Source organism: Vulpes lagopus, chromosome 12 (assembly GCF_018345385.1).
Source record: "Vulpes lagopus strain Blue_001 chromosome 12, ASM1834538v1, whole genome shotgun sequence".
NCBI lineage: Eukaryota > Metazoa > Chordata > Mammalia > Carnivora > Canidae > Vulpes > Vulpes lagopus.
The window spans coordinates 21,143,389-21,167,978 of NC_054835.1; the positions used below are offsets into that span (position 1 = coordinate 21,143,389).

A 24,590-nucleotide genomic window follows, 5' to 3' on the forward strand; every position below is an offset into this window, starting at 1 on the left:
ATAATTCTCTCCTGAACTCCATGTAAAATTGGAAACAATTACACATGAATTAAGCCCACATTTTGAATATTTTCTCTTACTAGCTTGAGGGCCTTTTCCTCCTTCCTCAGCTTTATCATAGCCTCTTTCTCACACTCACTTATTTTCCACCCTTTTTCTCCAGTCATTCCTTTGTTCCCCCATATCTGGCTTATGAAATTGTGCCAAGTTTGCTATGGCCTAATAATCAAACCACTACCATATTCAAATCAGGAAGCTACCAGACAAGCAAAAATAAAACTCTGGGAGCCTCTGGACCATACGAGGCCAACAGATCTGAATACTTAGAGTGTGAAGCTTCCAGTATTTCCGAGCTAAACATGTCTATAGTTTCACAAGAGAAATTTACCAACTGACTTTAGATTCAAACTTGACTGTGGATTCCACAGTTCCTAGTGCCATGGGTGCTACAAGTTCTGGGCCACATATAGGATGGAATAAAAGCTGGAAAACTCATAGCATGTAGTGTGAAGCAAGTCAGGGGCTAGCATGATTTAAATTTCCAAAGGACTGGCAGCTGTCACATTTGTGAGCTTAAATGCAATCACAGGGTACCCACAAACTGCTTGGAGGAAAATGATTAAAGCTTTAAGATACTACTTTAAGAGAGAAGGTCTATGTTTAGTAGCCTTCAGGATGTGACATAAGAAGGGCCTTGACCTCTTAACTACACTATAGCACACTGGAAAGGATAATTCTATTCCTAGAGCTAGGATCAAAGCTGTGTGATCTGAAACAGTCCCAGTATGTCATATGGTGACTAATTAAGTTCTCTATCTACAATCAAATATAGATACCCTTTAAGAAACGGCCATTTTCCCAAATGAAGATGAATTCAAAAAAGCACCTATCTGTCCTATAGATGGGTCAAGAAACCCATTCTTCAAATCCATTAATGTATTCCAAATTTGTTAATGGCCACACAAAAGAGAATCTTCCCTCATATTTTCTATTTCCCTTTAAGAATCCATCTTTCATATCATCTTATATGACAGTTTTGATCTTGGCCTGATCAAAGTGTCAGTGTCACTCCTTAAAGTAAAAACATAAATTTAAAACTATATACGTACCAAAAAGGGAGAGTTTCTTGAAAGGATCTATTACCCATTCCTTTCCCAAGACAGCAACATATTTTAAACAGAATGTGTACAGAATATTAGAGAATCATGATTCTTTGTAATGCATCTGGTGTGATATTTTCATAAAAAATTTTATTAGAAATTATTGTTTTTCTCAAGGTTTCCCCAACTATGCAACAAATGAATGTCTTATTTTCTGAGAATTAATGAACATAATACATAGAAGACAAATGATAAAAAAGCCAAAACCAGTCAAGTCCAAGTTGAAAAAGGAAAAAAGCTACAAAAAAACCAACTTGACAGATTAGCCTCACAACACACTTACTCATTACACACGTCAACTCAGCCCCACGTGCTGCTGAGCTGACTACTGATCTCTCAGCACCTCCTTGCTTAAAGCTATAATTGAAAAAACTTTAAATAGTTCTTCAGTGCTGCCTAGAAACACCATCTTATCCGATTTCTCATTCAAATGTGATGTAAGGAACACACACAGACTCATATGTAGAGGGTAAGTGAAGCAATTATATATTATGAAAGGAACAGAAGTATGGTCTTAAAAAAATATCTCACTGGCTATCCCGATTCATTTCTTTTAGACATGTAAAAATGTGTACACAACAATTGGGGTTTTGTATAAAAGCTCTTTTCAATATTCAGGCAAAACATTCAGGTTTTAGGTCATTCAGAAAGGGTGTTTATAAGAATAAAAATATCTAGTGCTTCAGGGAGTCCAGCTCTTTCATGCCTCAGCTGGTGGGAGCATAAATTGGTCCAATCTTTCCAGAAGCTGTATGACAATGGGTACAGAAAATATTAAAAGTGTGTATCTTTGAAACCAAAAATTTCTGTCTGAGAATTTATTCTAAGAAAATAATCAAGGATAATGACATGTGCTTACTAGTAGTAATAACAGCATGAGTAGTAATAACAATAGCTAATATGTATTGAACTCTGGGTCAGGCACAGCTCTAGGTAAGCAGAGCTGTGCACTGCAGTGGGACCTACAGAATGAAAAACAAGAAAAACCTAAACATCCAGTAATAGCAGATTGACTAAGGAAGCTCTAATAAATCAAATTAAGGACAAAGAAGGCTCTTATAAATACACAAATAATGTTTACTCATGTAAAGATTGGACAAAAAAGTATTACATAACTAGGTGACATGATTTCATTTATATTTAATATAAAAATTGTATTTTAAAACTATAAAATTATTTGTATATTTTTCATTTTTCTGCATGAATTTGTATTGCTACTACTTAGGTACTACAAAACTAATAAAAGTCTTTGAACTCTAGAAGATTCTTTTTTCTTTTTGAAAGACTTATCTATTCATTTTAGAGAGAGAGCAAGTGAGCAAGAAAGCAAGCACAGGGCAGAGGGAGAGGGAGAGAGAATCTCAAGCAGACTCTGCACTGAGCATGGAGCCAACATGGGGTGCAATCCCACGACCCTGAGATCATGACCTAAGTTGAAACCAAAAGTTGGATGCTTAATGGAATGAACCACCTAGGCACTCCTAAGATGGTTATTTCTTGTTTAAAGATTTATTTATTCATTTGAGAGGGGGTGGGATGGGGTAGAAGGAGAGTCTTAGGCAGACTCTGTAGTTAGTGTGGAAGCTGACATAGGGCTCAATCCCAGAACTCCAGAGATTACAACCTAAACTGAAACAAGAGTTGGACATTCCACTGACTGTGCACCTAGGTGCCCCTAGGATGGTCTTTCTTTAAAAAACAAACAAATCAACAACAACAACAACATCAAAAACTCCCCAAAAAACCAACATATTTGTAACAATTTTATAAATCTCCTAAAATGCCAAGCATATGACCAAGTATATAAAGATGAACAAGATACACTAAACAAATTATCTGTAATTCTTGATACTGAATACTTAGAGGTTTATATAGTTACAGTGTGGAAATACACACTTTTTATGAATCAGAAAGTAATCCAATTTGTATCTTTTCTGTAATCTCTGGTTTTGCAGTTTGTTCCTCTAAGAACAACAATTTTGGAGGTTCTGGTTTTAGTTAACATAATTGATTTTGCCACTTCCAACTTGCCGTTAAATCTCTCTGGAGGTACAGAAAAGGTGAGATAATAACCTGAAAGCTAGGTTCTCACATGTTAGAACCTGTAACACAGTATGATATTGGCATAGGAATTGCCAATGGAATAAAATGGTAAGTCCTGAAAATAGACTCAAGTATATATGGGAATTTATTGTTAGACAAAAGCAGACTTTTAATTTAGTGGAAAAAAGAAGAATTTTTAAATAAACTGAATTAGAATAGCTTGCTTTTAACTTGGAACAACAGAGTTGGACCCTTATATAATACCAATTATAAAAATTAAATCCCAGATCCATAACTTTCTTGAAGAAACTCAAAGATCAAAGAAAAAAAGATAAGAAATATTAAGTGGAAAATTTCATGTCAAAGAGTATATTTTAAATGGATTCAAATGACAAATGATAGCTTAGGAAAAATAATTGCAATACATAAAGATAACAGCTCCCACAAATTCATAAGAAAAAGACAAACAACCCAAGAGAAAAATGGGCCACGGATACAAATAAGCAAATAACTGAAGAGGCAATCCAAAAAGGACAATAAACATACTCTCATGAAGAGTCATGGGAATACAAAATGAAAGTAGACATGAGTTACTACTTCTTACTGATAAGAATGGAAAAAGTCCAAAAGCCGGGTAAAAGTCACTGTAGTTAAAAAAACATTAGGGAAAAGAAGTTCACTTATGTTGTGGGCTACACAACGTGAACTGTTAGTATGTATGATGATTACAAACATGTACACCCTTCAAGCAATAATCTTTCTCATGGGAATCCAGTGCATAGAATGAAGGCTTTAGCATAGAAGTATCTAGTACACAGGATGAAGTATTCCTACATGTATAAGGAAGTCAATTAAAGTTATGGGAAGATAGTGGGAGTATACAGAAAGGAGTTAACACAGCAGGCCTGAGACTGTATCCTTAGAAAAGCCTGATTCCAAGGTTGGCCCTTGGCCAGTGTCTGCAAACTTGACTGGGTAGTTTTATATGCCGATATAAAACCTTCCCTAAATGATAAGAGTGGCTCTATTTGGTTATACTGCTTGTGCAAACAATGGGATTTATGCTGCATATCTGATTTCCTTCTCGAGTCTGCGATTTCAGCACATGTTAGTCAGAGGGTGCCTACATAACCAATCCCCAGTAAAAACTTTGAGCACTGAGTCTCTAATGATCTCCCCTGGTAGACAGCACTTAGCATGTGTTGTCACAATTCATTTCTGAAGGAATTAAGCATGTCCTATGCAACTCCACTGGGAGAGAACTCTTGGAAGCTTGTTCCTGGTTTCCTCCAGATTTTGCCCCATGTGCCTTTTCCCTTTGCTGATTTTGCTTTGTATCCTTTTGTGGTAATTAATTTAATTCATGAGTACAACTATATGCTGAGCCCTGTGAATCCTCCTGGTGAATCACCAAAATTGGAAGTGGTCTTAGGGACTCTTTGACATACGTGGCAGGATGAGATGTGGGCAGAGAAGGTAAATATTGGAAAAAGAATAACAAAATCTTATTTAAAAAAAGAGAAATGTGCTCATAAAAAAAATCACCACACGAATTATCTCATTTATATTATAGTACACGTTGATATGCGCAGAAAGATTAGAAAGGATGACCACCACAACGTTAATGGCTTGTGATCTCTGGATGGTGGGATTTTAGGTGATTTTCCATGGTTTCTCTTACACTTTTCTATATGATTTGAATTTGTTTTTGCAATAAGTATGCTTTAATTGTATAATCATACAATTAAAAAAGATAAAGCTATTTTTAATTTAAAAAGGAAAAATAAAAGTCAATTTTTGGAGATTCTGGTTTAAGATAGCATTTTCTGGGATGCCTGGGGGGCTCAGCGGCTGAGCCTTGCCTTTGGCTCAGGGCATGATCCCGGAATCCCGGGATCAAGTCCCACATCAGGCTCCCTGCATGGAGCCTGCTTCTCCCTCTACCTATGTCTCTGCCTCTCCCTTTCTCTCTCTCATGAATAAATAAATAAAATCTTAAAAAAAAATAGCATCTCTTGATGCTGCCTCCCCTAACTTCCTGTTCCATTTCTGTAAGGTTACAGAAGAAAATAAAAATACACAGCACATGAAAAGGTAGGTGACTGATGACCTATTCCCAGAAGCTGTGAGAAATTTCCAATAATTTTATGGCCCATGGAGTTGGTTTAAAGAACAAATCATTAGATCACCTATAGTCTGCCTGAGAGTTCAGAGGAAAATCCTTATTTTATTTCCTGCTCCACTGCTTTATGGTTCAGAAATTCAAGATCTACAACACTGAGCAGACTGGACAGCTCTTCTCCCATGGCTTAGGTGATAGCTTTTGAAGTAGACATCCTTTCTTCTTTAGCATCTCCCTTTTCTAAATAGAAATCATGATTTCTCACCAGAAGGAAAGCAGAGGTGCTGTAGAGAGGACAGAGAAAGGAAGAACCGTAGTAGGTGTGCATACCTACTATGCAAGAGTTGGCTCACGGGGCTGGGCGTGCAATCTGTGACTACCAGAGCTGTAAGATGAAAGCCTGTGGGACACGTCAACTGTGGAGGAAGCGAACAAACTGCGACAGGAGATGTAAGAACAGGATTCTACCAGCAACCACTGGACAGAAAGTAAGTTCAAGGTAGGCAACTATACAATGTATTATCCATAATTATCCATATCAAAAGTGACAGTTTTGAGAGCAAAAGGGGTACGAGAGACAACAGTCATAAACCAGGACTGTCCCAAATGAACGGGGAGGGAGGGTCACTCTCGTCAGGGCCAAACCCTGAGCCTGTGTCAATCTCTTCAAGGCTAGTATAAAGAAGAAAAGCAAAGTTTTGGATCTGCCAAAAGAACAACAGCAAAATACCATTGGTAAGTATTGAAGATCAAAATAAAGGATTTGAATATATGGAAGAAAGAACAGATATGTGAAAATAATTCACCATGGCAAACAGAAAACAGACACCCAACCTGCGTAAAACAGAACTGAGCAAAAGCAATACAAAAAAACTCAGTTAAGAGAAGGAAATTGTCTCAGGATGAAATAGAATTTAGTACTCCATTTTGAGAGATTTTCCGAAGTTCTTGAAAAAAATAAATAAAAGAGACCAAAACTTAGAAACAATTGGAAGGGAAGAAAAAAAAAAAGTTCATTATTTGCACATGATATAATCACTTCCCCAGAAAAACTAACAATCAACAAGGTCTCACTCTGGATACAGGTAAGTCAACAGAAGCCCATATTATTTCTCTGTATCAACACCAGGATATAGAATAAAAAATTCATAGCAGTAACAAAAACAATAAGGAATTAACCATGAACTGACCCTGAAGGCCTTTCTAAATCTAAAGGTCAAAGAATTGATTTAAATAAGCCTATTCTGTACTCTTCAGATGATTTAATATTGTAAAAATGTTAATTCTTTCAAATTAATCTATAAATTCAATGCAATCCTAATAAAAATTATTGTTGAATTTAATGAACCCAATAAACACACATTAACATTTATGTTGCATAATAAGGTATATATGTAAGTTAATCCACCTTCATAAAGTGTAAGAAAAAGATGACTTCTCCTACTAAACACTAAGACATACTGCAATAAAAACAATGTGGCATCATTGTAAAAAAAATGGCAACGGTATAAATAAACATTCGGAGACAGAATATATACACATGACAACATATGATAAATGTGGCACCACAAATCAAACTGAAAAGGACATATTGTTTAGTAGATGGTACTGAGAAAATGGTTCACCATATAGAATAAAATTGGATTCCTGTGCAAAACCACATATATAGGTAGGTTCTAAATGGATTCAAGACTTAAATGTGGAAGATGAAAGTATACAGTTCAGAGGAGAAAACAGAGGCTAGTATCTTTGTGACCTGAGGACAAGGAAAGCCCTGTCCAACAAAATTTAAGACGAAGAATTGAAGAATTTGATGATGTCAAAATTGAGGATTCTCTTCAGGGCTCCTGGGTGGCTCAGTCATTGGGCATTCAACTCTTGGTTTATGCTCAGGTTATGATCGCAGGGTTGTGAGATCAAGCCCTGTGTCAGGCTGTGTCCACACTGGAGCCTGCTTAAAGTCTCTCTCTCCCTCTTTAAAAAAAAAATGTATTTAAGTGTCTAACAATGTAAGTGATTAATGTCCAAAATACTCAAGGAATTCCAGCTTATTAACAAGAAAATGATACCAGCTCCAGGAGAAAAATGGAAAAAGGATACAATCCAGCAGTTTATAGGAAGAAAGCAAATACGCATTTAATGAGATGCTCAGGCTCAATGGTAACCAGAGAAATACAATGTATAGCAACAGTGAGATATCATTGTACCTATTAGTCTTGCAAAACTGAGGTGACTGGATGCTACTAGTCAGGATGTGGGCACACAGTAACTCCCTGAGTGAGCTGGTGCAAACTGGCAGTCCTTCCGGGGAAAAAACAGGCACTACTTAGACCAATCAGGTCTGTGTACACCCTCTGACCCAGCAACTTTTCTCCTGGTATACATCCCATAGAAAATATACATCTCACAGAGACACAGTATTTTTAAAAAGTTACATTTATAATTTTTTAATATTAAAATTGTTCATATGGAAGGCTTGGAAATGGGTATGGCGGATAAAAAAAAAAACAGGAGTGAGTGAATGAAGTAAGAAGTCCCCCTGCCCCACCACACACACACTGAATAATGATGATTGCTACTATGATCTAATGAGCTTTAAGTCAGCACTCCCACTCCTCAGTCAAATTCTGGTACTGGGTAATGATGGTGAGCAGGGGGTGTTAAACACATTGGCAAAACTTTTGAATTACAAGATTAAAAACAAGTTCTTTACCCAGTAAGGCTGAGGGAAAAACCCCAGTTAATTATAAGAGACAAAAAGTTGGCTGCTTCAGAATCTCTCCAACTTTAAATACCAGAAGATAAAACGTCTCGAGTTTTGAGGATAGAATAATTTTGAGTTCAGGCAGCCAAATAAATTTTCCATGTGTGAAGGCAACAGAAAACATTCTAAGATATGCATAGATACAAAGAATATGCCATTGTGAACATCAAAGAAAACATCCAACGAATTTTTAAGAACATAAAAGCAAGACCCGATCCTTATATATAAAATATAAAATTACCTTTTGTAGAAAGAGGACAATCCTTATGAGCATCTGGGCACGGAGTTCTTCCAAGGTAAACAGTGTTCGGGGTGTTCGAATGAAAATTTTGGTTTTCCCATAAGCTACGTCATCCTGAAAACCACAATGTTCAATTAGCTTCTTGACAGCCTCTTTGTCTGAAGGGAGGTCATGGTTGGGCCAGGTGAATTCAGAGATCATCTTGTATCTGTGTGAAAAATGAACAGGGTACACATTAAGAGAGAGAAACCTTATGGTCTCAATAGAAGCATAAAGACAATTTAATAAATTCAAGACACTTCAAAGATGGAAAAAAAACCCTTAATAATGAATTCTATTCATTAAGCTGATAAGAGATGTAGAAAAAGACTTTAATAAGAAACAACACTCCTCATGATAAAGACTCTTACTAAAGTAACGATAGAAGGGTACTTCCTTAATCTAGTACAGGCTAATTTACCAAGAACCTACAGCAAATATCATTCGTAAAATGGGTAACCTTTACAAATTCTCTTTATGCACAGAAATAAGACAAGGATGCCTCAATCACGGGTTTTCCAGCCAGCATAGAGAGACCAATAAATAAACTGGTATGATTGGGGAAGGAACAAAATTAACATTATTTATAAGTCACTTCAAAGGAAATGAAGCAGATATTCGGGTGAAACTATTACCACTAAAAGAAAATTAAGCATGTAAGATCAATATACAAAAACCATTTGTGTTTCTAGGTACAAGTAGCCAAGTTGGCTTCTTGTAAGGCAGCTTGCTACACACCAGCTTCTTCATGAATGAAAATGAGTAAGATGGAAGTCATAGGGTCACAGCCTTCTTTCAAAAGTGACCTTCTATTACTTTTGCCAAATTCCATTTTTCTAGAAGTAAATAATTAGGGCTAGCCCACATTCAAGGGAAGGGTACTGCAAAGGGCATGATGATGAGTACCAAGAGGTGGGAACACTGTGACCATCCAAGAAGGCTGCCAACCACAGTACTTCTCCCCCCTCCCATGCCAAGCTGTTTAACACATTTAGCCAAGCCAGTAATTCTTTTCCTATACTGCATCTGAATTTTAATCCATAAGGAAAGGCTCCTCTTCCCACTCAGATTACAGAGTAATTCATTTACATATTCTTCTAGTAGTCAGATGTTTTCACTGTTTACATTTAAATCTTTCATCCACTTTATTTTGGTATACAGTGTGAGGTATGGATCCAAACTTACCTTCTGACAAGTGGCTACCCAGTTGTTCCAACACTATTTACTGAAAAGTGATTTAATATGGCATTTTAATCATATACTATGCTTTCATATGTACTTCAGTATAATTCTGGACATCCTGGTCTGTTTCACTGCCGTCTGTCCAGCTCTGCATCAGTTCCATGTGGTTTTAATTAGATGTCTTAAGTATATTTTAATATCTGGTGGTCTCTTCTCATCCTTTTCTTTACTTTAAATTTTTTTAAAGATTTATTTATTTATTCATGAGAGACACACACACAGAGAGGCAGAGACACAGGTAGAGTTTTGGAAAAGCAGGCTTCTCGCCGGAGCCCGAAGTCGGACTCGATCCCGATCCCGGGATCGTGCCCTGAGCCAAAGGCAGACGCTCAACTGCTAAGCCACTCAGGCGTCCCTCATCTTTTTCTTTTTAAAAGGTCTTTCTAGCTATTCCTGCCTGCTTATTTTTCTATGTGAACTTTAGAATCAATTTACATAGTTCCAGGGGAAAACAATCACAAAACAAACAGATCCTTGCTGGTATTTTTATTGGGTTCCCGCATTAAAGCCATTAAATCTGTCTATGATGTTGAACCATCCTAAGAACAAGGGATGTCTTTCCACTTGTTCAAGTCTACTTTTGTGCCCCTTGAGAGTCTTTAAATGGTCTTCATAGGGCTTCACACATTTCTTGCTGAGATAATAGGTACCTAAATGGCTTCTGATCCCTTCTTCTTGATGGATCTCTCATTTCTTAGCTTCCATGACAGCGTGATCTCCCTGATTTCCTTCTGTCTCTCTGGATATTTCTTCTCAATCTCATTTTCTGGCTACTGCTCCTCCATTACCAGAACTCCAAATGTTGGAGTACCCCAAGGTCCATAACAGATTCTCTTCTATGTACGACCTCCCCATGTCACCTCATCTATTCCATCCACTTTATTTTGCAATTCATGAATTTATTATCCATAGCCCAGCTCTCAGTTCTGAGCTGCAGATGCATATACACAATGCCTAAATAACTCTTGAGGGCGTGTTACATTTCTCTTTCACTTTCCCACCTCAACACCCTCAGTTACTAAAGCCAGAATTGTTATTTGATCCCTTCTCTTTTCTATCAGTCCTTCTAATTCATCATCAAATCCCACTGGGTCTACCTCTGAAATATACTTAAAATTCAACTACTCTTGTCTTTACTGCAACAGTTCTGATCCAAGCCACCATCAAGCTTACTAAGATAAGCTCCCAAATTGTTTTCCAGTTCCTTCCCAATCCATTCTGCTAACTCAGCTGCTACAGTACATTCCTAGAATGCCTTACCTCATTTTTATCTTTTACTGCTCTTCTGCTTCAGCACTACGTACTCTAATCACATTGGCCTTCTTTAGGGTCCTGTAGTGTGGTTGCCTCTTCCTTGCATCAGAGCTTTTGCCTTATGTTGTTCCCGTTGCCTGGAATGCTTTTTAATCTACTACTTCAAAGGCTGGCTCCTTCTTATCCTTTAGTCTTTTACTGATATTCTTTCATCAACCATCAATCCCCATTATTTCTCTCTATATATTGGAAAGCCTACCACTCCCTTGCCAGATAGGCAGAGAAACAGAAACCAAATGAAAGAGTTCAAATATGAAGGGAGAGGTAATATCACGTGAAAAAAGGAAACAAAATCAGGATCATCCCAAATTCGTTGTAGAGCCAGAATAAGATCCAACATTTGGGCTATAGTACAGGTAGTAATGGGGTGTTTGAAGTTTTAGGCATATGACAGAAGCTGGAAATAACCACCTGCCACAATGCTCAGCTTAGGCATTCTTCCTTTCTTCCCGATGGTGAAATGACATGACCCCAGTTCTCCCACAAACTAGCATCCTGAACTTGTGAATTAAAAAGCTGAATTCATCTGCTTCCTGACAACTAGTATTATCTCCCTGAAAGACTTGAACAGCTTTTAAGGTTATCAGAACATTTAAAATCCTTCTTTCTCTTTTTTCAATAAAAGAAATGAAAATAAAGAAAAGTGACAAGTAAAAATTTAGGTTCAAATCTATCTTTAATAAACCTGTAGAATCTAAAAGCAAAAGCTGACAGTGGAAAAATCTTTTTCTTTTAAATTGTGGTAAAATTTACATACAGTAAAGGCACACCTTCAGGTATATAGTTCAACAAATTTTGAATATTTCAGCACCATGAGTCCAATACACACTGTCTATTGCACCCCACTTCCACTGCTAGTTAGTTTAACTGGTATGACAATAAAATAACATGGCAATTTCTCAATCTGAACAAATTCATTTTATGTAAAGTGGAAGATAAAGTCTGCAGAGTAGAAACAGGCTCTTTTCCCAGATGCACACTCCACGGTCTCACACAGCACCCTTCCTGGATGACTCTATAGAGACGACCTATTCTCAACTTACATAATCATCAATTAGACAGACTTGTCTTGCCAATTCTGTCTTTTAAAAGGTAGGTTTAACACATGTATTGTGATTATTAACATGTGTCCAATGTCTCAACTTTTAAAATATTTTCTATTAGGTATGCTTTCTTGCCGCTGCTTTTTATTGTTCTTGTCTTGGATATTGAGTTTTCTTTATTTCATTTTATTTTCTCCTTTGATTTGAAAGCCATCTGTTCAATTGGGAGCCAATACACTGATGGTAAGCTCAGAAGGCAACTGCCTGAGTTCAAATCAGACTCCTAAAGGCCACTATATGGCTCTGTGACCTGGGGTTACTCAACCTTTCTGTGCCTCCATTTCCTCATCTGCATAAAAATGGAAGGTACCATCCTTTCCTTATCTGGTTGTCACTTTCAGTGACTTACTACTCTCAAAGCAGTGCAAATCTCTCTTTCGTTGATGAGATTGTGTTTATCTCCTTGTAAGCCCTACCTATCCTGAATGGTATGCCATTGTCTGCCTTTAAAATCCTTCCTCTTCCTCTCTTTAAATAATGATGGGGCTAAATTATACCCAAAGCTCACCCTACAGATTATTTCCTCAGAACCTTGCAGAAAACACCAAACAAAAATACCATTTAAAAGAGGTGTATTTTTTTTTCTTTTAGAATGTAAGCTCCACAAGAGCAGGGACAATGTTTTCTGTATGTTCTATTGTGCCTAGTACACTGTAAATGCTCAATAAATATTGATGATGGGAGGCAGTGAGTCTTGATGATAAGGTTGAGAAACTGAAATCCAAAACAAAAACAAAAACAAAAACAAAAACAAAAACAAAAACAAAAACAAAGCAGTGCCTGGGATATATAGTGAGCACTTCACATTGTTAGCCACTGTAATTATCATTGTCTTAAAATTTTTAATATACAAAAAGTTATTTTTATATGAAAATATATGATTATTTTTTCCTGTCTAGTTAATTATCATCTATATCTTTTCCATAAACAGTACAAAAGTCTTTACTTCTCTGTACTTTTCACTTCAATTTTCATTTTTGTTCAATTTTTACCAAAGGCTTTTTCCCACTTACAATGGACACGTTTAGATTTTAAAAATAGTTTCACTAATTTATTTATTTAATATTAGTGTTTGCATTCCATTTTTCTCTTCTGCACTTGTTTTTCCTTTTGCTCTAGAAGATTTTTCAGAGAGGATCTCTGAATAGTAAACTTTTTGAGCCTATATATGTCAGAAAATATTTTTATTGTACTCACACTCTTAAATTATAATTTGACATAGAATGAAATTTTTTTTTTTAAGATTTATTTATTTGAGAGAGAGAAAGAGAGAGAGAGAGAGCCTGTGTGAGTAGGGGAGGGGCAGAGGGGGCTGGGGGGGGGGAGAGGAAGAGAGAGGGAGAAGGGAGAAAGAAAGAGAAAGAGAGAGTCCTCAAGCAAGCTCCCCACTGAGTATGGAGCCCAAAGCTTGGGATCATGACCTGAGCCTAAATCAAGAGCTGGCTGTTTAACTGACTAAGCCACCCGGGCGTCCCCAGCATGGAATAAAATTCTAAGCATTAAGTTCATCCCCTGTCACTATGAAAATATTGCTGCTTTGTCTGTCTGCATCAAATGCTGCTAATGAGAAGTCTGATGTCTGTATGATTCTCACTCCCTGGTAGTACTTTGTCTTTTCCTGGGAGCTCTAGTATTTTCTTTTATCTCTAACATTCTAAAAGTGACCATAATATATGTTTCATTTTTTAAGGATTCACATGCTTTACACTCAGTATATTCTTTCAATTTGAAGATTGTTGTCTTTTTCTGGTTCAGGAAAATTCCTGGCCACTATTTGTTCAAATAGTGCTCCCTCCCCTCTTCTCTCTCTTTCCTTCAGATGCTCCTGTTGAACAAGTGCTGGCACTCTGGATCGACCTTACACACTGCCTGAATTTCAGTACTTCCCATCTCTTTTACTTTGTGATGAGATCTGCAAAAACTCTTCAACTTGATCTTCCAGTTTACTAATTTGTTTTTAAAAAAAGGTTTACTGTAATTTTTTAAAATTGTGGTAAAATTTACATACAGTAAAGGCACACCTTCAGGTATACAGTTCAACAAATTTTGAAAAATGTATACACCCATGAAACTGACACCCCATCAAGATGCAGAACATCTGCATAATCTCAGAGAGTGCCTCCTTCTCCTTTCCCGTCAGTTCCCCCACTCTGGAACCAACCACAGTTCTGATGGCTATCTGTTCTTGAACTCCACATAAGTGGCAGCATGAAGGATATATTCTTTCGTGACTATCTTTTTTTGACATGATGTGTCATTCATTTATGTTGCTACATCAGCCATTCATCCCCTTAGCTGGCACTGTAATCATACTACATGTTGCTGACTCATTCTCCTACTGATGGACAATGCTCTCTTCAGTTGTGTTTAATCTGATTTTCATTTTCCAAATCTCTAATTATTCTTTCCAGTAATTACCTGTTCTTGTTTCTGACTTCATATTCCTATTCTAGGATCATAATTTTCTCCTTTATCTCTCTGAAAATATTAAGTAGGCTTATTCCAGTGCCATTTACTCCTTGCTCTGGTTCCTTGGGGGGTAAGGTTTGATATTTATTGAGCTAACTGTCTCTTTTTCATGGTCTGGTCTTTCTCAGACGTTTTGCTGTTATCTTGTCTACTTCTACATGTCCTTCTGTGTACATCCCAGCTTTGGTTGGTCTTTTAAAACATGGCTACTTTTGCTTCCTGGGTGTTGGCCATCATGCCTACAATGTCCCCTTTGCAGCTATGGAGGTGTCACTTGTCCTGACCATTGCAGCTACCTCCTGGTGCTGTAGCTGTGGCAAACTTCTCAGAAACAGTATATTCAGGACGGTTTCCTGAATGGCAAAGGCAGTCTTTCCTTAAAACTGTGACCCTGGCTTACAACTGGGTCCTCACATCTGCTTCACATCATATTTAGGAGGGAGTTACATATCCAAGGTTCACTGTGAAACGCCCTTCTTGATTCCATAATGTGGCTGTGCATTTTCTTGGTTTTATATAATTTACATTATTTGGTTATGCTCTTGGAGTAGAAATGAATTTAAGCTTATGTCACTAAGACCACCATATTTAAAATTCACAGGTTCTTTTTAATCTTTTCTATTGTATTTTTATGTGTATGTTAGAAAACATATTCCAATCCTTATAGCATGTCTCCCATACCAAGAAACAAACACACCAAAATCTCCTGAATTAAATGTTAAAGATATGTATGCATTTAGAAAATTCCTTGTCTCCTCCAAATCAGGCTTGCTTACTGTTCTCCTACCTCAGCTACTCTCCATGGTTTCCCTTTGTCTCATGATAAAATATTTTCGGGTCAGCCCCACCCTATAGTTACACAATTCTACCCTGCTCAGTTCAATATTTAACTTCTGTTGATTTTTTATGGGTGATAATAAAAAACCAAATTATTCAAAAACCAACTTACTGAGCAATTGCTAGAATTCTAACGGTAATAACAACAGACTAGCAATCTTTCTAACATAATTTGACACTTTGAAATCGAGACTCAGGATGAACACATTTCTGCTCACAAAAATATTCCAACTCTTCAGCCTTAATAAGCAAATGAAAAATCAAATCTAAAGAATAGTATGATTTTAATAAGGAAAACGGCCAATTTTGAGCATAACCTTTTGATCAGTGTAAAATGAAGTTCGAATTTTCCAGGCTATTTTTTTTATCCATTCTAAGAGTCTCAATTTAGTGCAATCCCTTTCAATTCTGTGCAAAAGTGGCTGGACACTGGTGGAAAAAACAATAATGCTGGTGGTCTCAATTTATAGCCTCATATCTCACAAAGACTCTCAGATCTTCCTGACAGCAATCCTACCATACAAACCTGTGCTTTCCCACTCCCCAAAATGAGTGTTCTCATTTCCCCTCAAACCTCCCACAGCACCTCTCCTTATCTTTACTCCCCACTCTTAGCCTCACCTCAGGCTTGGTTAAGGAAATTGAAGCAATCCAATCAGAACATCATCTTTGCCATCAGCCAATCTTTGGCCTTTCTACATCTGTATTCATATTCTCTGCCTTTTGTCCTGTTGCTATGGGGGAAGCATCCCTGCTCTTACCAAATGCTAACAAACCTTCTTCTTTTTATTTTTTATTTTTTTTAATAAGTTAATTTTTATTGGTGTTCAATTTACCAACATACAGAAAAACACCCAGTGCTCATCCCGTCAAGTGTCCCCCTCAGTGCCCGTCACCCATTCCCCCCCACCCCCTGCCCTCCTCCCCTTCCACCACCCCTAGTTCGTTTCCCAGAGTTAGGAGTCTTTATGTTCTGTCTCCCTTCCTGATATTTCCCACACATTTCTTCTCCCTTCCCTTATATTCCCTTTCACTATTATTTATATTCCCCAAATGAATGAGAACATACACTGTTTGTCCTTCTCCGATTGACTTACCGCACTCAGCATAATACCCTCCAGTTCCATCCATGTTGAAGCAAATGGTGGGTATTTGTCATTTCTAATGGCTGAGTAATATTCCATTGTATACATAAACCACATCTTCTTTATCCATTCATCCTTCGATGGACACTGAGGCTCCTTCCACAGTTTAACAAACCTTCTTCTACCTGTGTGTGGGATTCTGGGCCTTGCCTTCCCAGGGATATCATGATAATCACCATGATCTCCCTTTCTCCTGCACCACTGGATTCTCCCTCTGTTCTGAATCAGCCCCACCTGCATACACATTCCTAGAATGTGATGTCTTCTGACCTCACATCCCACTCCTGCTTCCATTCTTCCCTGCCCTCATTTCCAGCACAAATTTTTAAGTTGTCTATAGGCATCCAGCTTCTCTCTTCACTTTCCCAACCTGTTGAAATTGGGTTCTGCCCAGACTTTTTGCCCCTGGTCTTTATGTTGCCAGATATAATGCTGAAGTTTCTGCCTTTATCTTACTTGACTGCACAGCAACATGTGAGATGGTAACTACACTTTTCTTCTTGAAATGCCATCTTATCTTGGCTTCTGTGACATAATCCTCTTCTAGTATGTCTTTCTCTCATTGGTTGCTTCTTTTCTTCTCTTTGGTGATTCCTTCATGTCAGATCACAAACCTAAATATTTGAAGGAGCCTCCTTCTCTTCTCTATACAGTTCTAAGAATTTATATATCATCTCCATACTAATGACTCCAGTATATCTCCAATCTGTGCTTCTTTCTGGAACTCCAGATATGTGTATTTAATAGCTCACTTAATATCTCTACCGAGATTTTTAGTAGCCATTTCAAACCCAAGAGTCAGGAGACAAATTCTGATTCCATCCTTGCCCCTGTTCCACGACCTCTTCCTCAAGCTTCTGTTACCCAATCTTATCTCAGCAAATGGTGTAAGCTCACCCACGCCAAAATCTAATCATAATCCCTCACTCCTCTCTGTTCCTCTCTGATCTAGCCAATCCATGAGCAAACCTGGTTAACCTTCCCCTAACATATCCTGGATCTGCTATCGTTGGATCTATAATAAGCTCTTGTTCAAGTCACTAGGAAGGCCCCTCTCCTGGGCTCCTGTAGGAACACCCCTAAATGTCTCCTTGCTTCCTATTCACATAGAAGCCACAGTATCTCCTCAAATATCCATAAGATTGGGTTGCTCCCTGCTTAAAATCCACCAATGGGCTCCTGCCACATTTAGCCAAAATCTAAACTGTTTAGTCTGGATTATAAAATTCAAAATGATCTGGCCCCTGTCCACCTCTCTGATCTCATCTCATACCCCTGCCCTGTCACTGAGCAGCCTCCAACCACACAGCTAAGTTTGCTACCTAACACACCACACTTACTACCACAGTGGAGCCTCTCCCTCCCTGTTCCTTCTGCCCATCTGCCATTCCCTCTGATGTTTATATGGCTGGTTCTTTCCTGCCATTATTGTCTTCTTAGAGACTCTTCTGAGCACCCAATATTTTATCTAAATATTCTTATTCTGTGGAATCTGTAGTCTAGAACACAGGAAATGTTCAATAAGTATTTAGAGATAAATGAACAGATGGAATTTGAGGGACTTTGGAAGTCCCAGTTGTCAACTATCATTATCATTACTAACAATAAATAACAGCAGCAATGATATCTTACATATATTGAGTGATTGCTACAGGCCAGGTTCCATTCTAACTGCTTTATACCCACACACACACACACACACACACACACACACACAGATTCTCATTTATTTTTCCAGCAATCCTAAAAAGTAGTTACTATTATTAACCCCTTTTTAACACAGGACGAAACAGAGGCATGGAAAGATAGTGTGATTTGCCTAAGGTCAAAAAGCCAAGAAATGGCAAAGCCAGGATTCAAACCAGGTAGACTAACTCCATGGTCTCCATGATTAAACTCCTTAATACTTTGTTATTATGGTAATTACTAATATCAGTAAGGATAAGTAGCATTAATTGAACATATATTTTGTGCCAGGCACCTGGCTTTTTTATTTAGGTTAATTTACTCCCCGCAACAACAACCTTATGATGTAATGTTATTAAACACATTTTACCGATGGAGAAACAGAGCCAAGGATATTAAATTTCTAGCCTATGATCACACAGCAAATGAATAACATACCCAGTATTCCAACCTAGATATAACTTTTGAGTCCAGGTTCTCTCTACCAAACTACAATGCCCATATTTTCCCCCCAAAGAATGAATCTTTTCTCATGGTCCATAAACCATAAACTCAGGGAGACTCTTTTGCTAAGTAAGTCTTTCATATTTGCAGTTCTCTTGACTCTTATTCATTTGACAAGTACTTAGACTAATATGTGTTGATGCACTGTCATACGTGGGGATGACTCTGGAACTGTCAATGTCAGAGTTCTTTAGTCTGTTCTCACCTGTGAAGAAACTTCTCGTACGTCTGGCGGAAGGCAAAACCTGCCCGCCGCACCCTCACATTTTCCAGTAGCCCAAGATATTCTACTTGGTGCCGGCAGCGCTCGTCATCAAATATCTGTGGAGATTTCTTGTCGTTGGGTTTGATGCAACGTACATAATATGGCTCCTAAAGAAATAAATCAGCAAATGATAAGTTTCACTGGAGAAAAATCCCAAACTAAGGATGCTAACATGTAATTAGTGTTAATTGTGTCAAATTAAGCTCAGTGCCTCTAATTTCTCAGGCATACTTATGAATAAAGTAGTTATTCTCCCTTTCCCTTCAAGATTGGGAGTTCTTGTGCATTTAGCTAAAATTTTGTTTTATTATATTTTAGGATTCACAAGGAACCGTATAAAACTAAAGAGTAAATAACTGAAATACGTAACCACTGAGTTTATGTGTATTTATGGAAAGATGGTTATAAAGTAACAGAAAGAGTAATTTAATAGAAAGAAGCAGGAGAATGGTAAAGATGAATTGTAACGAAGAACATAAAGCCTAAGGACAGCCCTGGCACATAGTAAGTGCTCCATAAGCATCAGCTGCCACCATGGCCACCACCACCACCATCATCATCACATCAGTTTGTGCTTCTGAAAAAGGTATTAACATTTGTTTGTTTATTTATTTATTTATTTATTTATTTATTTATTTATTTATGATAGTCACAGAGAGAGAGAGAGAGAGGCAGAGACACAGGCAGAGGGAGAAGCAGGCTCCATGCACCGGGAGCCCGACGTGGGATTCGATCCCGGGTCTCCAGGATCGCGCCCTGGGCCAAAGGCAGGCGCTAAACCACTGCGCCACCCAGGGATCCCAAAGGTATTAACATTTGTAAGTAGAGTTACAAAACCTCCTGTAGGTGTCAGTGACTCTAAGAAAGAGCCTAGCAAGAAATTTCTCCCTTTGGGCCAATTAAGTTTTGTACCATGCATTAGATCATAACTTCTTTTAAGTATAAAACTGTGCTGGCATAGATCCTGGTCTGCTGAAGGTAACAAATTATCACTGGATGAATCAAGGAGGTCAAATGTATCCTGCTTACAAGAGTAAAGAGTAACTTTCTCTGATCTATTACCTATCAGATACACAGATGTACTTTAATTAAGAGTTAGAGTCCTCTGTAGATAATTAGGCAATTTGGAGCTCCACTGAGGGCTGGAGGTAAAAAGAAGTAGTAAATAATTCAAGGAGAGAGATTTGAAAAATGTGAAGTCACTTGCATTCTGAGTGAATTTTCAACATCAATACCAGAAGCTCCAAGTACAGATTTATCATGCTGCCTTCCATGATGAAAAAAAAAAAATGCCACTTTTCCCCTTTTTTCTAGGCTCTGCTGTGTTCATTTCCTATTCCTGCCACCACAGATTACCACTGAAACTGCTTTAAAGCACAAAGTTTAACAAAAGTTAAAATGGCTGCACTAATGCTTCAGCAAAGCTCAATTTTTTTTTTAAGATTTTATTTATTTATTCATGAGAGACACAGAGAGAGAGGCAGAGACATAGGCAGACTTCCTGCACAGAGCCTGATGTGGGACTCGATCCCGGGACTGTGGGATCAACGCCCTGAGCCGAAGGCAGATGCTCAACCGCTAAGCCACCCAGGCATCCCAAAACTCGATTTTAAAGTCACTTTCCCCCCTCATCCAGAAAGCTCCCCTCCACCCTTCTTATCCCTTTGTTTCAGGAACCTGGTACCACCCTAAAGATGTGATGGAGGAGGCTGGTAGTACATACAGGATTCCTGTCAAAACCTGCAAGATCCTGTATTTTCCTATAAAATTCCCCAGTCCTTTCCTCCCCAAGGGCTTGTGGTTTTCGAAGGCCATAGCCTGCTGCAGCCTCCTTTGCCCAGCAAAGCAATAAATTTATCTTTGTGTTATATTTTGGTTCTGAAGCACAAAGGTCAGTTTTCTACACCACCACAAATTTAATGGTTTTAAACAACATAAATTTATTTTCATAGAACTCTGGAGGTCAGCAGTCTGAGATGGGTCTTGGTGGGATAAAAATCCAGGTGTCAGCAGGGCTCTTATTTTCTAGAGACTCTTAGAACCCACTTTATCTTTTCCAGCCTCTCTAGAGGCTGCTCACATTCCTTGGCTTGTGGCCTCCTTCCATCTTGAAAGCCAGTAATGGCCCCCTGAGTCTTTCAAATGATATCCACTCTCTGGTTCTGACTTCTGCATTTCTCTTTCCCTTTGAAGGACTCTTAAATTTACAAAGCGCCTATCTGGATAATGCAGGATAACCTATTTATTTTAAGTTCAGCAGTCATGAACCTTAACTCCATCGGCAACCTTCATTCTACCTTGCCATGTAACATAACATGTTTACAGGTTCTGGGATGAGGGCATGGATAAGCTTGGGGGGCTGTGGTATAATAATAAAATCTCTCTCTCTTTCCGGACTTTGTCCCAGGTTCCTGGCACAGAACTTCTAAAACCTTTGGAATTTCCTCAGTGGTGGGAGTGTCTTTGTTATGCTAATGAGGTGACTCATTCCCAGCTCCCAGTATCCCTTCAGAATGGGGGGTAGACATCAAAAAACTCTCCACAGGATTAGAGAGGTGGGATTTTCAGCAGTCTGACCTCAGAGGAGGAGAGGAAGGCTGGAGGTTGAGTCTAAACATGGGCTAATGATTTAACCAATCATGCTTATGTATCTAAAGCCTTATTTAAAAAACTCAGACACTGAGGCTCCAATGAGCTCTCTTGCGGTGAACATATCCATGTATGGGGAGGGTGATGTACCCTGACTCCATGAGAACAGAAGCTCTTGCTCTCCAGATGTCCAGACTTTCTAGACCTTGTCACTGTGTGCATCTTTTCATCTGGCTGTTCAGGTAGTCAGTGTTAGAATTGAACTGAACTTCGTTAGTGTCAGAGAACTGGTGCTGAAATGCAGAGGCCATTATTCTGCATAGCACACACCTGTCTTTTCTCATCACATTTGTGGCAGCTTTAAAAACATCTGCTTAAAGACAGTGAAGAATTAAATTATGGGGCCAGAGTCTAGGAGGAGGAGAATGCTAGGGAGGTTTCCAGGTTTGAGGTTTCCTTTTCCCAGGAGAGTCAGCCAACTCCAGAGGAAGTGGATGGGATCTGAGTAGAGGCTTTGATAGCTTCATGGGGCTAGGAGGAAAGAGATCAGAGTGTAAGGCCTGAAAAGGAGGAGGTCATGGGTATTTCCCCCTTACTTTGGGCTGGGATCTGAAAAGGCTGCCGCTAGCAATGAGGTGAGTCAGACATAGGCAGTCCCTCACAGGAACCTGAAATTGGAATAGTTGATTTAGAATACTAGTGCTCTTAGCTGCCTAAAAGGAGCAAAGGTAAATCTTTATTGGAGAAAGATTACATAAACCTGGCTCTCCAGTCACGTCTATAAACGATTTTGCCAGTATAATGTTAGGAGCAAAATAAAAATTAACCAGACACATAAGGAACCAAGATAATAAGAATTAGAAACAGCAAAACAACATAGAAAATAAACAGACCTGCAGGAATCCAGATATTGGAATTATCAGAGATAATAAAATAACTATGCTTACCATGCTCAAGATGACAAAAGACAGTATTGAACATTTTTTAGAGAACCAGAAACTATAAAAAAGAACAGAATCAGATGAATAACTCGGGCTGAAAAATATAATGATGGAAATTGAGAAGTCAGTGGATCAACTGACTGATGACTGATCCACTGACTTCTCAATTTTCATCGTTAAATGAAACATTTTCTGGGAAGAAATCTCCAAGAACAAAGCATGGAGAGACAAAAAGATATATACAAAAGAGAGGTTAAGAGGCACATCAGATATGGTGAGATGATCTGAGTAACTCAAGTCCTAAGGGAGAGGAGATAGAAGAGGCAGAAGCAGCATTTGAAGAGCTCATAGCCAAGAACTTTGCAAAACTGATGGAGAACAATTGAACTGTGACAAACTAAAGAAATTCTACAAATTATGACCAGTATTAAAAAAAACAATCTACACCTAGGAACATTTTAGTAAAACTTCTGAATACCAAAGAAAAGGAGCCAGAGGAGAAAAGATCATTACTTCAGGAGCAACCAGTAGACTGGCGGCTGACTTCTCACAAGAAACAAGAATCAGAAGACAAAAGCAGTACTATCCAAAAAAGAAAACAAAACAAAACAAAGTACTATCTTTGAAGTACTGAAAAAACAGCCAATGTAGAATTTTACACCCAGCAAAAATATTCTTCACGAATGAAAGCAACGTACAATATTTTTAGGTAAACAAAACCAGAGACTTTGTCAACAACAGATTTCAGATATAACAGGATGAAATTGAGGCATAAGAAAAATAGTCCCAGGGATCCCTGGGTGGCGCAGGGGTTTGGCGCCTGCCTTTGACCCAGGGCGCGATCCTGGAGACCCGGGATTGAATCCCACGTCGGGCTCCTGGTGCATGGAGCCTGCTTCTCCCTCTGCCTGCGTTTCTGCCTCTCTCTCTCTCTCTGTGTGTGACTATCATAAATAAATAAAAATTTAAAAAAAAAGAAAAAAAAAAGAAAAATAGTCCCAGATGAGGGTCACTGACACAGAAGGAGAAAAAAAAGTGATAAATGAGTAAATCTAAATGGATACTGACTATAGTAGTAGTAACAATAATGATGATAATGCCATCATTTTGCTGGTTATATAAACCACACACTCAAAAATAGCATAGATCTAAAGCAAAAACAGAAGGTACAACAAAGAGAAGTAGACAAATTCAGAATCACAGATTTTGTCACTTTTTGGCACAGACAAAACAAAGACATTAGTAAGAATGTAGAAAAACTGGACAGCAAGGTAACAGACTCGACCTAATGAATATACACAGAGTATAATGCAAATTATTTTCATATACATAAACAAAACACGTACATAAAGAAAATTTAACAAATTTCTAAGGAGTATATCTCCTGAACAAATGAGATTAAGCTTGAAATCAATAGGGAAAAAATAATTAGAAAATCTTATAGGTTTGGAAATTAATATATTCTGAATGACCTTCGGATAAAAGGTGAAAAAGAAAATTACAGTGTAAATTTAGAAATATTTGGAACTCAATGTGGGCAAATTCATACAGTTATGTGGGCAAAGTAATCTTTGTATAAGGTATCATTTGACTAGCATAAGTAACTAGTGAACAGAAACCAGTTAAATAGAATTTTACCAATAGTAACTGATATGCACAGGAAGTGTGAACACTGGATTAGATGTTAATGACCAACTAAGGGCTGGGGGAATGCTCTTCCATCCTGTTTAGTAATATAAAATCTCCTGTTAAGGAATCCAGTGGAAATACTTTCTCTATATTTAATCAGCATTTTGTCTTAATTTATAAATGCCGCCTCCTCTCTCATTTATAAATATCCAGACTGACTCAGCTTAAGAAATCCTAAATTTGACAAATTCAAGTGTCTTAGAAAGGTTAAACTGCAAAAGTTAATACTGATCTCATTCTCTTGTATGTTTTAACTTGTTTCTCCCTATATTTTATGAAAAACATTATGAAAGTATACCGATCGGTATATGCATTAGCCAGAGGATACTGTATTTAGACATTTAACCATTTAACTTGCTTTGAACACTGCCAAATAGAGTCACAGGCAGATTCAAGTTCATTTAATAATTCACTAACATCTGTTTAGGGTGTGCTTT

The 24,590-nt window shown here is 38.0% G+C and overlaps 1 protein-coding gene across 1 annotated transcript in view; it reads right to left on the reverse strand.

Moving 5' to 3' along the window:
* MYO1D (myosin ID) overlaps positions 1–24,590 on the reverse strand; it is a 327,550-nt gene that overhangs the window by 172,456 nt on the left and 130,504 nt on the right. The window contains exons 15-16 of the mRNA XM_041723799.1: positions 18,875–19,041; positions 8,331–8,538 (exon numbers count right to left, since the gene is read on the reverse strand). Of these exons, the coding sequence (XP_041579733.1) occupies positions 8,331–8,538; positions 18,875–19,041 (375 nt within the window). The remainder of the gene's footprint in view (positions 1–8,330; positions 8,539–18,874; positions 19,042–24,590) is intronic.